Raw genomic sequence first — 18,058 nt, 5'->3', positions numbered from 1 at the left:
AAAGTCCCTGAGGATTCATGCTCTAGCTCATCAACTTGACGAGGTCTTCCCTCAATTGCTGTGAGACACCCCTCTTTAATACAAATCCACACCATTCTGCACACAGTGCATGTGCTCAGTCAAATGCAGGTATGCAACATCAAACCAGTCCAAGAGTACAAAGAAATGGAACAAATGATGATCCATCTTTTCTTTATGTCAAGCTCCCCTGTGCCAGACGCCTACCCTCTCTTTCTCTCTGCCTGTCTCCTGATAGGTACGACCCTGAATTCCTTGTGTGGAATCAAAATCAAGCCGAGCAGAGACTGACAAAGTAATCAAACATTTATTTTACACCCTCCTTCTCATACACACAGACTGTCATTCTCCCTCCCACTTCAGACTAGTGCTAGATGTAGGCACGTACTGTAGAAAGTGACCGACGTCCAGTAGATGGGAAGTGACTAGAGTATCAGTAGTAGTGCTAGATGTAGGCACGTACTGTAGAGTGACCGACGTCCAGTAGATGGGAAGTGACTAGAGTATCAGTAGTAGTGATTGTTGCTGTAATTCTGCACCGGTGAGATATAGAAAAACAAGCTTTGATTCTGTTGTTCTTACTTTCACCTCAGAAGATTCTCGTGGAATTTCCCCCTGTTTCAGAAGCCCCCTGTACAGATTTGAACAGGATTGCATGTGGGGCTACAGATCATTGATCTGGATGTTTTGGTTTTGGAGTCTTGACTTCCTTTGCTGAAAGTAAAGTAGCAGTCAGGGTACAGCGTTTGAGCTAGTGTGTTCAATATTTGCTTTCTTAGATTATATATCATCTTCACGATATTGCATATATATGTGTTTTGCTGTGAACGCTCATGGTAAATCAGTCTCTCCAAGGGATGGCAAAACAAAACGTCTACCGTTCTTTTGCGGCTAAAAGCATCACGTGTCTGTCTGTCATCGTCATTGTCATTATTTTGAGTCCATTTGTCATCCTTTCTATCCTGGCATGGTTATTTGTTTGTTTTTATTTTTTATTTGTTGTGCTTTGTATGAAGACTTTCTTTTTTTCTCCAGAGCACACCATAGAACTGCTTCAACAGATGACACACTATTCAGTAGATGCTATTGTTGAAGATGCCCACACAGTGTATTCATAAGGCAGTAGTACGCTGTTCTCACGGCATGGACATATTCCGCGTAAGCACCCATGGTCCTGTCCTGTTTATTAAGACATGCGGATCTGGACGTGTCCACTGTCCCCTGCAGCTCATTGGCCGTTGTCTCCAGCTCTGCTCCTTGTGGTCTGCCTCAGCTGTAGGCCCGGGTGGTGATTGAGTTGCACATCATATGACAAGGTGACATTTTGTGACCTTCGCTCCCAGCGGACAGCTTGGAGACGGCCCAAGAGAAGGCTCACGCATGCGTGCGCCCTCGGTCTCTGGAGCGGCCAAACGTTTCACGACGCCATGACAAGGTCAGACAGGGGTCACTTCGCTCAGCCCCACCAGGCTGTTTCTCCAATCAGATTTTAGACCATATTCATGACCCCCATAATTTGCTAATCTGTGCTATCACCCCCCCCCACACACACATGCACACACACACACGTCACACATACACACAAACACACAAACACAGGGGCACACACACACACACACACACACACACACACACACACACACACATACACACACACACACACACACACACACACTGTGTGCACAGCCAGAATGGAAGAAGTCTGACATCAAAGCATCATGACATTTTTATGCCCTCATCAAAATGTGTGAAGGGGCATTTGCAGTGACCTCTGTCCCCGTCTGGCAACTGAGGGGATAGCTTGTGGTGCATTGTGATGTCAATGGGTGGAAATGACCAACATGTAATAAATGGGTATCCTAAAGTGAGATCACACCACCACTGTGGCTTCTTCATCAGTGTTAAGGTTCATGTCACTTCAGTGTTAAGGTTCATGTCACACAGCATATTTGGTCCTTGTGCATTCATCGTGCCACCCACCATAGTGTATTGACTTAGAAACGTGCTGTTTGTCACTGTGTCAGCTATGCAACAAAGTTTGTCTACTCAATATACAGCAAAAGCCATATCACTGGCAAACTCGGTATGTTATTGTGTACATTTTGTTGCATGAGACTGTTGTATGCAAGTGGTTTTGCAGAACTAGTTTGTTGGCTGACAATAAACTTCAGCCAACCCTTGTGCGTAGTCAAAGGCCTATTTACATTAACACAACAACAGCACCATTCACTCAGGCATTCCAGTGATACAGTATGGACTCTGTATGTTGCTGCATGGGAGATATTTCAAGCGAAGATGCTGTGGACATTACGTTAGTGAGAGAGAGAGAGAGAGAGAGTGAGAGTGGGTGGGTGGGTGAGTTTCCAAATGAGGCCACTCAAATGACTCAGCTGTTCATATGGCTCTCACGTCTGGAAAAGCCCATTTGGCTCTAAGGGCTGTCATGACTCATCAAGTTAGAACTCTCGTCTCCTGCACGAGTCTCTGTGTTGTCTGGCTCTGCCTTTTGACTGCATTTACATTATTTACATACACACACACACACACACACACACACATGCACACACACACACACACACACACACACACACACACACTGTGCTGGACCGAGGTGGAGCTCTATCCATGCCATATACTCCTCAATAATCATGCCCAGCTGCCATGCATCCATCGTGCATAAAGTATACCACTTTTTATTTGCATGGCTTTGTTTTGTTATTTCTCGGCCTAATATAGCAAAGCACTATGGGATCAGTGAGGCTAATCCTCTCAGCCAAAGTGCCCGCGTGGGTTTGGGCTGATGGCTTGGAGCAGTGAGAGAGAGAGAGAGAAAGAGAGAGACAGAGAGAGAGAGAGAGAGAGAGCATGAGAGTGAGTGCGAGAGATAGGGGGGTGGGCTACTGCATTGTGTTGCTAAATGCCGCTGGCTAGCGCGCTGACAAGATAGGTGCACCTGACTGAGCCAGCACAAAGGCAGAAACAAATACCCGTCAGAAACAAGGGAGCCAGCCAGCCAGCCAGCCGCCAAATGTTACATTACTTTCTGGTGAGTGGCTTCCCCAGCCTGCTCCGCCAGCCCCAAGTCATGCTTCCCCTGCACGCAGGAAAGAGCTCAGGGAGGAAGCAGCCAGTGATATGGGCAGGTTTTTTTCTGTGCTGGTAATATCAAGTATTTTGGAGCATGGTGCTGTTTTAGGGTGAGTGAGTGTGTGTGTGTATGTGTGTGTGTGTGTGTGGGGGTGGGGGGGTTACCAGAGATGGTAAGGTGTCAGAACAGCTTTGTGGTGCTAACGTCGTAGCCATCCACTGCCTCCCAGTTCACATCCTCTAGCAGATGCCCTATGATTGGCTGCTTGGGGTGAGGCGAACCTTCTCACAGCCAAATCTCTGCTCATCCCGGCCTCTTTCTCTCTCTCTCTCTCTCTCTCTCTCTCTCTCTCTCTCTCTCTCTCTCTCTCTCTCTCTCTCTCTCTCTCTCGCCGTGGGAAGAGTATTGTGGCAAATCTGTCAGCGCAGGCGCCTGGATTATTCATGTGATGTGTGTTCATGTGCTCAACAAACTGTTTATGTCTGTCTTCTGCCTCCGAGTCGTCCGAGCAGTAGCACGATTTCAGCTCCGTGGTGCAGAAGGGAAGCGCTCGCGCTGCTTCAGTGGAGGCAGTTAATTGGTTTAATCGGGTCGTTAAAGACTTGGCTGGAGGAAGGCAGAAACACATCCCGGAAAGCAGGGGCCCAGGGCTGGAGTGGACAGCCTCTCAGTACGGTCCCGCTGACAGCCATTCAGCCTGAGACAATGTGTTTGTGTGGGTGTGTGCACATGTCTGTGTGTGTGTGTGCGTGTCTGTATGTGTTTGTGTGTGTGCGTGTGTGTATGTGAAGACATGTCTTATTCATGGATAGGCTCTCACAGCCTGCATCAGAAGGAGAGAGAGAGTGATGAAGAGAGCAAAATGGACAGAATAAAAGAGAGTGAGATGGGGGGTGCTGTAGCTCAAGTGGCATTCACAGCACATTCGGGTCCAAGATCTGACCCAGATCATCTCCTGATCCAACCCCATGTCTCTCCCCCACTCACTCTCTTCACTGTCCTGTCTGATTAAAGGCACAGAGGCCCAACAGATATACTTAAAACAGATTTAGATGTCATGACCCAGATATTCCCCACCAAAAAAAAGAATACTTAAAGATTCAGATCTGTAGATACCAAGTCATGTACTGTACGTTGGTTGTGAGTGAAATTGATGCTGTTGCTGAGACATAATTACTGAGCGTGACTGTAGCAGTGGCGTGTGTGTGGCTGCTGACATCCTCTGCGTGCACTGCTAATTAGTGAGTCCACACACATACACACACACACACACACACACACACACACACACACACACACACACACACACACACTAATCAGTGGTGTAGCCGTGTGGCGAGCGGTGGGTAACACTCGCATGCATTTTTTAAATCTGTCATATACAAACTTGCACGCACCGCGCACATCATACTTAGCTAATTACAGATTCGCTTCAGAGAGTTGGAATAACCAGCCACAGCCACAGGTTCAGACTCAAATCTCTCATTAGAGAGGCCAAAGAGCTGCCATCTCTGAGCGTGAGTGTCAAGCCAACGAAATACACGACAGCCACGTCCAAGACATTTGGATAAGGATGAGCTCAAAGGTGAAATGTATTGGTCTGATGGTTTATGTTGAGAGCTCTAATGAGGACAAATATGAGGCCGATAACTACTGAGCCGTAACTATAGAGCACATTGTGGTGGGAAGATGCAAGTGCACATTTTCAACGCAGACAGCAGGGCGGGGCTGTTCAGTGGTATGAAGCAGACATGCCAGCAGTAGACAGCCAGCATTCATGGGTAATTACTCCTAATAAGGAATCAGAGAGAGAGAGAGACAGAGAGAGAGGGGGAGAGAGAGATGGGGGGAGGCTGGATGAAGGATGTCAACTGGGCATGCTCGGTGCAGAGACATGGCGGCCTGCTCCTGTGCACTGTCCCGTGCTCTCTTAAGGTGAGTAGTAGTGGTCTCAGTGTTCCACTCCCCAAGCTTTTTTATTCCCTGCGCGCACGTGCTGCTCACGTTTTCTCAACTCATCTTATAGTGCGCTCTCTTTTTTTCTTTCTGATTTGGCCTGATTCCCGTCGTCCTCGTTTCTCTGACAGATCCGTGTGCGCTCTCCCGCTGCCAGAGGGGGAGATGTGTTCCATTAGATTTCTCTCGCGGCTCCCGGTCGCCTCGCCCCAACAATTAGCGCACCAACCCGCTCAGTCCAGACCTACACAGGGCTCAGGGACCAAATGCCTTCTTGTTTCATCTGTCTGTGATTCCCCCTGTCCTCTCTCTCTCTCTCTCTCTCTCTCTCTCTCCTCTCTCTCTCTCTCTCTCTCTCTCTCTCTCTCTCTCTCTCTCTCTCTCTCTCTCTCTCTCTCCCCCTCGCCCCCGCCTGTCCGCCCCAACTACTGCCCTCTCCTGTCCCCCCTCCTTCATCACTCATCCGTCCAGCGCCTCATTATTTAAATGGCTTGTTGTGTCTGAAGGGACTTGACAGGCCTCTTTGGGAAACCAAAGTGACTGGTCAGCCTTGTGTGTGTCTGTGTGTGTGCACGCGCGCGTGTGTGCGTGCGCAGGCATGTGTGCGTGCGCAGGCATGTGTGCGTGTGTGGGTGTGTGCGCAAGCGTGCATGCGTGTGTGTGGTGCGTGCGTGCGTGCGTGCGTGCGTGCGTGTGTGTGTGTGTGTGTTGGGTGTATGTCTGTGGCCAGGACTGGTTATTTATCAGCCTTACTACAGTGGCCACATGGCAAGACGGAGCTGCCGCCCCTTCTCTGAGCTACTAGCAGCTGCTCTAGACAGTGTGCCGTCCCTGTCTGTGTGAGTTTTGTCGTCTGGGCTACCACTGGCACTTGTTTGTTTTCTCCCTGTGTGGCACGGCTAGCGCTAGCGTGGTAGAGTAGTGCCCCCCCCTCCTCCTCTAACTGCCCAGGGAGTGCTCCAGGCAATGACACCAGTTGTAGCGCTATCACTGGTACAGGCTGTCATTACTGGTAGAATGGGTTTTTTACTTTTTTTTGTATAAATAGTCTGAAATTAAGCGTCTGTGTGTGTCTGGGAAAGAGGAGTTGATGCAGGAGGAGAGCGCTGGATCATGGCAAATGTTGACGTGCTTGTGCAGTGCACTAGCCTGTAGGAGTAGATCCCCATAGTGTGTGGATCATCTGTATGTTGTCATAGTTACTTCAGTAGTACTCAGTAGAACCCCTGTTATTTTCCTATAGCTGTAGCTGAACGAGCAGCACATGAACATACATGCACACACATGCAATCTTACATGTTCATGTCACTATGGAAATATTCATATCCATTAATGTATACATTATGTAGAGATACATACATATGAAAATAATCTGCACACACAGCATCAATAGCTTGTGATAAACTGTAAAGTCTTTGAAAACAAGCTCTTATACATTATGTAAAGCAGTCTTTCTATATTGGCCTGCTCTGCTAGCTTATGCTGGGTGCTTATCCTGTCACATATAGCCCATAACCTCTCCGTCTCTCGCCCCCCCCCCCCCCCCCCCCCCCCCCTCTCTCTCTCCGCACTGCTCCACTCTCCAGGGAGTTTGGCTGGAGGGATCCAGAGCTGCCGGAGGTCATTCAGATGCTGCAGCACCAGTTCCCCTCGGTGCAGTCCAACGCCGCAGCCTACCTGCAGCACCTGTGCTTCGGAGACAACAAGATCAAGGCCGAGGTATCTCACCGACACGCTGATTGCACACTAGTTTATATTGATACTCTTTCTCTTCCCTCCTCCCTCTCTCTCTGCCTCACCCCCCTCTGTCTCTCTCTTTCTCTCTCTCTCTCTCACACACACACACACACACACACACACACACACACACACACACACTCACACTCACTCACTCTCTCTGCATTATAAATCCCCATACACACGCACACACTCAAGCATTGCACATGCATTGTTTAACATCAACACAGATTGCTAAAACGTTTGTCAATTGTCATGAGCTTGCTGTGCGCATTCTAAACAAGAGCTATGTTTAGTTCTGTAGCGCCAGGGCCAAGCGGGGGCCAAGCGCGAGAGGAAGCCGCCGTGGTTTTGATTGATTCTGGCATGTTGGGTGGCACATCTGCTGGCTGTTGGCATCTTGTACGCGTTGGCATGTGCCAATGCTCAGTTCCTGCCAGCTCAATTCATCTCACTTCCTCTGCGCCCCCTTTGCCACCAACACAGAGCTTTTGTCTGCCGTGCCACAGGGCTTTATTACTACTCTGTTTGTGCATGTGTTGAGAGTTAGCAAAACCAATTTAGATGATGAGCATTTTGTGTGTGTTCATGTTCATGTTTTTGTGTTTGGTGCAGGCTGGTAGATGGTCTTTCATTGATCTAAGCTGCGTTCAAATTTGGCAAACAATGGCGAACGTTTGTGGTGAACATGTTTTCTTTGAACAGTTCAATTTGAACGATTCGCTGTTAACATTCAATGTAACGGTAATTGCATTACCTTCATCAAGCTCACGCCTAGTTCCACTGTATGTTTGTGAAGAACTACCTCCGCAGACTCGCAAACATTCGCCGAAAAACTCCAGGCAAACGGAAAACTGTTTGCAAACATTCGCCTATGTTTGTGAATTTGAACACACCTCTGCTGATAAAAACGTAAAAACACATTTCTCCATAGATAATATTAAACATGATGTTTTGTCCATGCTTGATCTCAGATCAGATGTCTTGCACCCATAAACTCAGTGTGTTATTGCTTGTTGCCCCCAAAACCCCTAGATCCGCAGGCAGGGTGGGATCCAGCTCCTAGTGGACCTTCTGGACCACCGTATGACGGATGTGCACCGCGCCGCCTGCGGAGCCCTCAGGAACCTGGTCTATGGCAAAGCCAACGACGACAACAAGATCGCCTGAAGAACTGCGGCGGCATCCCAGCCCTGGTACGACTCCTGCGCAAGACCACCGACGTGGAGATCAGGGAGCTGCTCACAGGTTTGTGCCCCCTCCCCACCAACACCACCACCAGACACTGCAGGACAGCAGACCAGAACCCACTCCCCAGCACTCTCAGAATCTCAGCAGAACAGGGCAGTGTTCTAGAGAATGAGTGAGAGAGAGAGACAGAGAGAGGGAGAGAGAGACAGAGAGAGAGAGAGAGAGAGAGATAGAGACAGAGAGAGAGGGGGGGAGAGAGAGAGAGCTTTAAACAATCTAACAGAGAGCACGATTCTGGAGACGAGGAGGAGCAATCTACTGGATTTGATTGGATTAGAATTGTATTGCACCTTTAACTGAAACCAGAGCACAGTGACACAGTGACAACACACAGTTTCAGACAGAAAGAGAACATACTGTTTGAATACCAGAAACCAATTCTCAGTCCATCATGTTCCACATTCAGCCCACTAAATTCAGCCCATTCAATGTCAATATCAGAATTGCTAGACCAGTGTGCTGTCAAGGGTAGGTGTATATTTGAAGCCTATTTACGATGATTTACAACCATAATCAACCATGTTTATAGAGCTCCAACCGACCTGTGAGCCTGAATGAAGCAAGCACTCAGCTGGCTCTGCCCTGCTGTATTTAGCTCAAAATGTGTGCACTAGATACACAATTTCATCTTGTGTTTCAATTCCAGTCTAAAGTCATAGAGGGTGATTTCAAATTGGTAACTTTTAAGTGTTGACTTGTTGTTCTTTTAAGTGTTAAGGATGTATTTGGAAAATGAATAGCAACTTTGACGCAACAAAGCAATTCATGGCGTGACTGCATAGCCTATTCGCGATATAACTGCACTCTTTTAGGACTTGCTATTCATTGCGGTGGCATTGCTATTTTCAGATACAAACAACTGTCATAACAAAATGCAATAAGAGATGGAGACAATCACACGTTGACACTGATGACTCACTGAAGGCCTTGAAGGTCGTCTGAAGAAAGCATATTCCTTCTCGTTAAGTAACTAAGATTCAGTGCTACCAAACACTATCTTGAATTGGCCGTGGAGGATGTCTGTGTCCTTCATTCCTCCCAGCTACATTGCAGAGACTCCTAGCTTCCTAGCTTCCCCAGGAATACTCAGATATTCGGATAAAACTTCAGCGATAGCTATGCTCATCTCATCCGTGGAAGTCGTCCTGTTGTTTAGATTGAACAGTAGCTTCTCGTTGGGTCACACCTAAACCTCAAAACCAACGCTGATTGGACGTTCGTTTGGTGAACTGCTCCAAATTTTCTCTATCGGAGAGATGCCAGACTGATCTGCGAGTGAAAATCTGAAGCTCGCAAGATCAGGATGGTCTCACGAGGCTAGACAGCCTATACATAACAGAGAAAGTTATCTATGTTCACTAATAAAACGAAACAGCTTTAGAAGCAAAATGTTTACATATTTCTGTTTATGGATATCCTGAAAGCCAAATGTGGGGAAAAAGCATTCGTGCATCCCCAGCTTCAGCACCTCTATCCACGCTACATATTCCAGAACAGCTGCAAAGGATGTTGAAGATCAGGTTCAGCCGTGTACTGTATGAGAGGATTGGTTCTATTAAAAGCATCATCAGTAAAATGGTGATAATTTGGTGACCTATATTAAGTGTGCGTTTGCTCTGTTTCAGTTCTATATAATTGATTGATTGATTCTCATATGTGAAGTCTATTGTCAGAAAACATCCCAATATGAGTCATTGGGCCTGTACGAAATGGGAAAAAATGCTGCCTTTTAAGATATCTAACAGGCATGTCCGAATCAAAAATGCTGCCTTTTAAGATACCTTCGTTTTGCCAAATTTTGAAGGTACTGTAGAATAAATGTATCCTTCATGCTGCCTTCAATGTCCAAAATTCTATTTTATTGTGAGCAATCGAACGTTACGTTATTCTTCTTTCTGGTATCCTGACAACAGCGTTCTGTGTTGCTATCTTGCTAGGCTGTCCAAAACAAAGTTCGTAGCCGGTACCTTGATGCCTGCTACGGCAAGTGACTCGGTAGAGAGCTGAAGACAGCGAGGCAGCAGACAGCTGCCCTCCATTTCGTACAGACCCAGTAAGCTATTAGTTCAACCCACTAACTCCATGTAGCCTACCTTTTGACCTAAACTAATGCTTAATTGGTTGGCTATAGCCTACAGACCATTTCCCCTTTATTTCCTGTCTTTTAATATTTCATTTCCTGGATGAGAATGTATCCTGGTTCATTCTACACAGACTGAGGAGCAAATTAAAATGAAGTGAAACAGTGTGTATGATGATGCTGTTTTGTCTGTTTTGGACAAGCCTAATAAATGGTGCTTGTTCGTAGAAATAAATAGTCATATAATAGCAGCTTCAAAACACTTGTTTACTAGCCTAGAAATCTAGACGCACCCTAGCGGTGGCAAATTAATTTGCTCAACCTGTACGTCTAGTATCAAACCATAGGGATTTCTATTGGCTAACACTGTGGATGTTATTCAATCACAGCGCTCTATTTTTTTAGAGAGTCTTAAGGCGGGCTTAATAGGATAACGACAGTCCTGCGACTGTGAACAACAAGGAAGGTGGCTATGGCGAACGAAGAGCGGTTGTTTGAATCGGCGTTGGCGTCAACTTTGGAGGAGTTGGACTTGTGCTTTTCTTTGAAAGTAGAGCAACACAATGCACTTAAGTCATTCCTTTCTAAGAAGGATGTATTTGCCGTTTTGCCGACCGGATACGGATATGGTCGTAGCGCTGGCCTATTGCATGCCTAGGCAGTTTGAAAGACAGTTTGAAAGGCATTCTCTGCCCGCCCCTTGGATTAAGCGAGGTAAATGGTTCGATTCCAGACTATACATTTCAATGATATAGGATGGCCCGCCAGGCTACTTGTTTACAGCAGCGCTGAGGGAAAGGCATCCAGTCAGAGGATACGGTCACCCTCGTCTGAGCACTGTAAAAGAAATATATGATTTTTTTATATGATTTATATGATTTATTTGTGAAATTTTCAATATACAAATATGAGAACAGAAGTCCTCTCAAATATGGAGAGAAAGAGGTACAGGAATTAATTTTGCAGAGTGATGCCCTATTAACAAAGGTGATATAAAATGTATGTGAGATGTGAAATGTGAGAAATGCATCAAGCATAGCAGTAGTGCAGCTGGGTCAGTCTTGGACAATTCAACTAATGTTCATGTTACGGTCACACAGTTACTGTGACATGTCGGGGAAGCCGTGGCCTACTGCTTAGCGCTTCGGACTTGTAGCTGGAGGGTTGCCGGTTCGAACCCCGTAGGCGCGGCTGAAGTGCCCTTGAGCAAGGCACCTAACCCCTCACTGCTGTTGTTGCAGGCAGCTCACTGCGCCGGGATTAGTGTGTGCTTCACCTCACTGTGTGCTGAGTGTGTTTCACTAATTCGCCGATTGGGATAAATGCAAAGACCAAATTTCCTTCACGGGATCAAAAGAGTATATATACTTATACTTATGTTATTCTCGGGCAGAATTATTGAAAATCGAAAATGAGTTAACAGCGAACCTACCTGCTGTACCCACATTTTTAGAATAATATATTTGATATGATATATTATATCATACAATACAAACTGTAATTACTTCTATTATATGTAAAACATTGAAACAGCACTAAAACATAAATAAGATATAGAATTACTTTACAATTCTGCCTTAACAGTTCATATGTACTGTATGTATAAAAAGGGTCAAATGTTGTTTTCTATGCTTAGAGGTTGTTGCTTGGAGATTGTTGCTAGGGCTGTCAAGGTTGTCTCAATCATTGCCATTCTGTAGAATTACAAAGGCATTCTATGGTCTATGGACGTAACCAGAGCCATGGCTCTGGACGAAACCCCTCCATCAACTCTTTCATAGATTTGAAAGATTCCATCCTTTGCTAGCCGGAGCTGAGATTCTTTGATACAGTGTCAGTATTGAGTTTTCCCCCCCTCCTTTGGTATAGGTATTTTTGCAGGTGCATTGTCCCTTCCACGTAGGCCTCCTCTTTGTGTAGTATGCCCTTTTCTTTTCTGTTGAATGTCAGACCTTGGTTGGCTTGAATTTGTTTGCTGTGCATGACTGAGCATGTGTGGTGCAGTGGGACCAGAGAATAGCCCCAGTAGTGCCAACTGTCTGCCATGGAGAAGCTTCAGTCAGTAAACATTACCTGTTGTCAGGTGTGTTCTATAAGAAAGTTTCCGTCTGTATAATATTATCCACTTTTGTCACATTCTGAATTTATAATGTACACTCATAAACACACTGGATCTTGCGCAGTGGGAAAGCGGGCTTTGTTGATATCACACTGTTTAAATGTGCAGTTGTCTTTGATTTCTGTCCCAGCGGAATGAATGCAATTGACTCTGGTTAATACGGTATGTGTGCTGTGTAAAGCACATGACCATCCGGCTGTATATAGGACCGCAGTTCTCACATTCAGCCCAGAATAGGAAGACAAGTCTTACCATTTGCCCCATGACGGCATACATTTGTAACCTCAAGATTTTGAAGAAGGTGACATATTAAACATGTCATAAACAAGTTATCAACATGTCATAAACAAGTTATCTATCAAAATAGGATTTCAACACAAATATCATTGTTTTATGTTTAAATTTCAGTGGTACATACAGTATTTCTTTTAGCCTCCTGGCACAGTAGACGTTGCACCAATGTATGTGCGCTTGACCTCGCCATGGAGTCGTTGATGCCACTGATCTGATTTGTGCTGACCTCTGTCTGTGTCTGTGCAGGCGTGCTGTGGAACCTGTCGTCGTGCGACGCTCTGAAGATGCCCATCATCCAGGACGCGCTGGCCGTGCTGACCAACACGGTCATCATCCCGCACTCCGGCTGGGACACCTCGCCGCACCAGGACGACCGCAAGCTGCACCTCCACTCCTCACAGGTGCTCCGCAACGCCACTGGGTGCCTCAGGTCAGTGCACATCACTCACTCACACACCTACAGACACACACGTACATACACACACACAAACACACACACACACACACAGTGAGCCCACAATGACAGCTCCATCCACATGCTCTATTGTGCACTGTGCTGTTTCTGTAGGTCTCCAGAGTACTCTTTCAGCATATTTCAGAGAATGCACTGCTGCTGAATGCTAGTCCATGCATCCCCAATATATCTTTACTGTGGTGAAGAGGCAGTAGCACAAGGATACTACATTAGTCATAATAATGTAAACAAATGCATGAATGTAAATACATTCATATATACAATATATATTGTGTGTATGAATTTATTTACATTTATGCATTTGTTTACATTATAATATAGTACGTAGTGTAGTGTGTATATATATATATATATATACTGTATGTCTATGTACTGCACATGCTGGAGGGTCAAAACATCAAGCCTTCTTCAATCCCACAGATTTAAGTGATGCTGCATATATTCTATTGCTCTGACTTGGCTCTTTAACACTCTATAATTGGCTTTCCAGCCTTAATGCACCTGAATGATTGTCCTCTCTAACAGGCTAATCAGTTTTACCGTATGATGTGTCATTATGAAAAAAACACAAAACAGTTGCACAGGCCAGTGGTTTTGCAGATACCTTGGCCTAGACCGCCCATGAATGGACGAGGAATCGCTTAATCAGCTTTGTCCACATTCAACGAGTACTTAACTGATATGTTAAGCTAATTGATTTGAATAAATAGGTTGGGTCATATTGAATGAATGCCACTGGTTTTGGTCTATTATGCAATAAGCCACTTGATGAAGGGATATGAAGTGAAATCAGCCCTGTCTGTCAGTTGAGTGTGGGGAATAATCTGTCCTCCCTGGCTGAGCTTCCATTATTGGATTCAAAGGCCACATGATTATGGATCTGGCACAGGGAGACAATTGGCTCTCAGTCAAACTCCTGTAGTGCTTCTATGTGAATAGAACCCCACCCAATCCCCCTTGCATACCGGCACAAAAAGCTGTCGAGGAAGAATTATGAGATCTGTCTAATACATTTGCCTGCTTGTGCAATTCTCTTTTTTTCGTTCCTTTTTTTGGATTGTACATTTTTAACTGCACTTCCCCTGGCTGGGAAAGGTGCTGATGCATCATGTGATATATCATTCCTTCTGAAAGAACGGACACGCTTCGCTCTCCAGATGAAAATTCACATGCAACTCTGCACACACACACACACACACACACACACACACACACACACACACACACACACACACACACACACACACACACACACACACACGCATGATGCAGTTATGTGCAGTGTTGACATGTGTGCATGTTAGTCGTGTCAAGTGATGTGTGTGTGTGTGTGTGTGTGTGTGTGTGTGTGTGTGAGAGAGAGAGGGTGTGTGTGTGTGTGTGTGTGGTGTGAGAGAGAGAGAGAGAGTGTGTGTGTGTGTGTGTGTGTGTGTGTGTGTGTGTGTGTGTGTGTGAGTGAGAGAGAGAGAGACAGTGTGTCTGAGTGTGTGTGTGTGAGAGAGAGAGGGAGAGAGAGAGAGAGAGAGAGAGAGGAGAGAGAGAGAGAGAGAGAGAGAGAGAGAGAGAGAGAGAGCAGATCACCAGTAGGGTGCTGTAATGTGGAGGCGAGGTTTGTTTTAATCCCAGGGGAGGGTTTTCTGTTCCAGTCTCTGGCTGGGTGGCGATAAAGGGGTTCCAGGGGAGCGAAAAAGTGCTGAGTCATCATGACTGAGGGGCAGCTGGGCTAAGCTCCCCGCACTCACTGCCGCAATTAATCCACCTCATGGGTCGCCAGGGGAACAGGAAGTCTGATTGAATATTTGATGGTTGAATGACAGTGCCACACCACCTGAGCCGAAACCCCCACCTGCTGAACACAGAGAGGGGCAGGGGTGTGTGTGTGTGTGTGTGTGTGTGTGTGTGTGTGGAGGGGGGCAACCAGACACCTCCGCCTTTGATTCCTCACAGTGGAGGTGTCTGGGAGGAGGGCTGGTAAGATCAGGCTCTCCTGAACCTCACCAGCCCTGGCTGCAGGCAGCCCCATGGTCCCAGCAGACTAGGGGATTATTCATCGGCGCACACACTCACTCCTGCTCCTGATTGGCTAAGCTAGTCACAGGGGGAGGTCACATGCTGAGCAGCCACTGGCACACACTATACCATGTCCCAAAGATTGTTGTAGAATTTCTGAAATCTCGAGTCTTGAGAATCTCATGCTTCTTTGCGGTCACTGGTAAACCTGCACATGCATTCTTGCACATCCGAGTGCAAATGAACACTTTGTTTTATTTAATATTTGTATGAAGGGGCATGGGCATGGTTCTCCATAGAGGATTTGTTAATTAGCGTGCTATTGTGCTGTAGACAGTGCAACGTTAAGTGATGTTAATTCAAGCACCTCAGGGAGTGTTTGCAAGGTGAACGGTGCAGAGTGCAGCTCAACCACAGCGGTAATCTCCCCTCTTCACACCTCTTGATGACAAGGATGGTTTTAGCAGCGCCCACAGGCTGCTCAGATTGGGCTTATTTTAGTGAACACATGCAGACACCTCCTGATTACATGCACCAGCTGTTTATGCCTTCACCAGAAAGAAGGAGAATCTCCACTGGAGCACCGCATGCTCACTAGGGAGCTTCAGGAGATGATATTAGAGCAGAGGAGGGGAGAGTGGGGACAGTTGCAACAGGAGCCTAATCCTCCAATTAGACATGTCGATACCTACATGTATACTGCAAATACTCAGATAGACCTTCTACCCACCAACCACAAACAAAACAGTGTCAACATTTGGTGTTGCATATACTGAGAAAAATGTGTTTTTGAGGTATTAAAAGTATTATTTTTTTCATGATAAAGTCCAGTCCTGGTCCAGGTTGGGGTCAGTTGCAAAATCTGACTTCATCCATTCAAATGAATATTATGAATGGTATGCATAATGTAATGATCTTTAGATTGTATGGGTAATTAGCTGACAGATTTAAGTTTGATATGAGTAGGTTTGGTTGGTCTGGCACAAACTGACAGAAATGTTGCGGTGGTTTTTGGCACTTTATCATGTGAATGTGTGATGATGTGATAAATGATGCCTTAGTTCCTCAGTCTGGGATGTGACATAGTGCAGATTATACACCAGTGCAGTTAGATATGGACACACACAGGCAGAAGAACAATGTGATGGTGCTGGAACATGGTCTCATGTAATGATATGTCATGTAGTGATATGTAATGGTCTAGTAGTAATGTGCTTATGTTGTTAGAAGTGATTGTAATATTGTGACATGCAACAGAGAAAGAAAGCAGAAATAACCGTGCTGTGAAATTGTCAGTGTTGTTGTCAGAGGTGTGGTAGTTGTGCCATGTGTGTGACCCGTGCCATGTGCCATGTGTGTGACCCGTGATGATGTGTTGTTTTCCCAGGAACGTGAGCTCGGCCGGCGAGGAGGCGCGTAGAAGGATGCGTGAGTGCGAGGGTCTGACCGACGCGCTCCTCTACGTCATCCAGACGGCCCTGGGCAGCAGCGAGATCGACAGCAAGGTTGGAGCGGGCGCCTTTCTCATCCCACATCACATTAAGCAACACGCCTAGAGCAGCATCGCACCCATTAGAGCTTTAACTAACCAGCTTGGATGGACACGAAACGTTCCTTCAATTGAGGTCACATACACGTACATACTGTATGAATACGCAGTACAGTATACGGCAAGACTCTTGAACTGAGCTGCTACGATTTATTTTCAAGGGTCTTTGTCTTGTGTGCATAATGCGTTGTGAGAAGCAGTTAGGAAAAGACAGTCAGAGTTTAATCTCCCAGAAAGCGTTTACAAGATTAAAGCCGCCCTCTTTGTTTTGCTCCGCCTTGCTGCTCATCACAATGGGATCAGCTCCTCGCCAATCCGCTGGACTCTGTCCAGACGACCAATCTAACAAGAGCCATAAGAACACAGATTCCGTCATATCGGGAAAAAGAGGCTAAATTGCCTTCTGGAAAAAAAAATATTTTGACATATTTTGGTGTGACAGAAGTTTTTGAGAGATCCAGAGAGTTGGGAGAAAGGCTGGCTTTTAGAGGACACAGTGTTGTTTGTCCTTAATGCCCACTAGACCAGAGTGTTGTTCTGTTTACACTTCAGCTTCTCATTCTCTCTCTTCTTATTTCCCTATGTCACACGCCCCACTCTACTCCTGACATCACTGTACCTCTAATCCCTCTGTCTCTCTCTCACTTTCTCTCTGCCTCTCTTTCCCCCACCCCTCTCTCTTTCTCTCTCCCTGCCTCTCTTTCTTTCTTTCTCTCCCCCTTCCTCTCTCACTCTCTCTCTATCTTTCTTCCCAACCCCCCCCTCTCTCTCCCCTCTCTCTCTCCACCCCCCCCCCCCCCCCTCCCTCTCTCCTGCCCTCCTTCTCCTGGCCAGACTATAGAGAACTGCGTGTGCATCCTGAGGAACCTGTCCTACCGGCTGGCGGTGGAGACGTCCCAGGGTCAGCAGCTGGGCTCGGAGGAGCTGGACGGCGTGCTGTGCGGCGAGGCCAGCGGCAAGGACGGAGAGAGTTCCGGCTGCTGGGGCAAGAAGAAGAAGAAAAAGAAGGGCCACGACCAGGTCGGCAGTTCGGATCTCCTCCTCCTCCTCCTCCTCCTTCTCTCTGTCTGTCTGACACATTTGATTTCTCTCTCCTTTTCTCTCTCTCCTTTTCTCTCTCTCCTTTTCTCTCTCTTCTTTTCTCTCTCGTTTTATCTCTCCCCTTTTTAGAGTTGTGTGCAGCTGTCTGCAATTAGCGTCTGTGTGAATGGCCTAGGCGCTGGATGAGGGGCTGATGCCTGTTCTAAGCCTGTGGATAATTAGCTTCTTGCTGATTTCATTAGGTTTTCTTTGAAAAGGGGAGATGCCATGTTTGTTGCACACTTGTATTGGTTTTAATGAGGTAAAAAGGTCTGAATTATGTGGTATTATGGCACATAACTAACCAAAATGTGCTCTCTGTAGTTCCCTCTTTAAACATGCAAATGCACATCTGGTGAGGCAGAAGCCCAGAGTGTTTGCTGGATTGCATCTCCTTTAAA

The 18,058-nt window shown here is 46.4% G+C and overlaps 1 protein-coding gene across 1 annotated transcript in view; it reads left to right on the top strand.

The window, feature by feature from the left end:
• ctnnd2b (catenin (cadherin-associated protein), delta 2b) overlaps nucleotides 1-18,058 on the top strand; it is a 78,789-nt gene that overhangs the window by 53,618 nt on the left and 7,113 nt on the right. The window contains 7 exon segments of the mRNA XM_042057624.1: nucleotides 257-313; nucleotides 6,649-6,781; nucleotides 7,835-7,961; nucleotides 7,964-8,047; nucleotides 12,790-12,973; nucleotides 16,416-16,533; nucleotides 17,412-17,597. Coding sequence (XP_041913558.1) covers nucleotides 257-313; nucleotides 6,649-6,781; nucleotides 7,835-7,961; nucleotides 7,964-8,047; nucleotides 12,790-12,973; nucleotides 16,416-16,533; nucleotides 17,412-17,597 — 889 coding nt within the window.

This window comes from Alosa sapidissima, chromosome 1 (assembly GCF_018492685.1).
Source record: "Alosa sapidissima isolate fAloSap1 chromosome 1, fAloSap1.pri, whole genome shotgun sequence".
NCBI classification, from domain to species: Eukaryota; Metazoa; Chordata; class Actinopteri; order Clupeiformes; family Clupeidae; genus Alosa; species Alosa sapidissima.
This window is presented reverse-complemented; position numbering and strand designations above follow the sequence as displayed.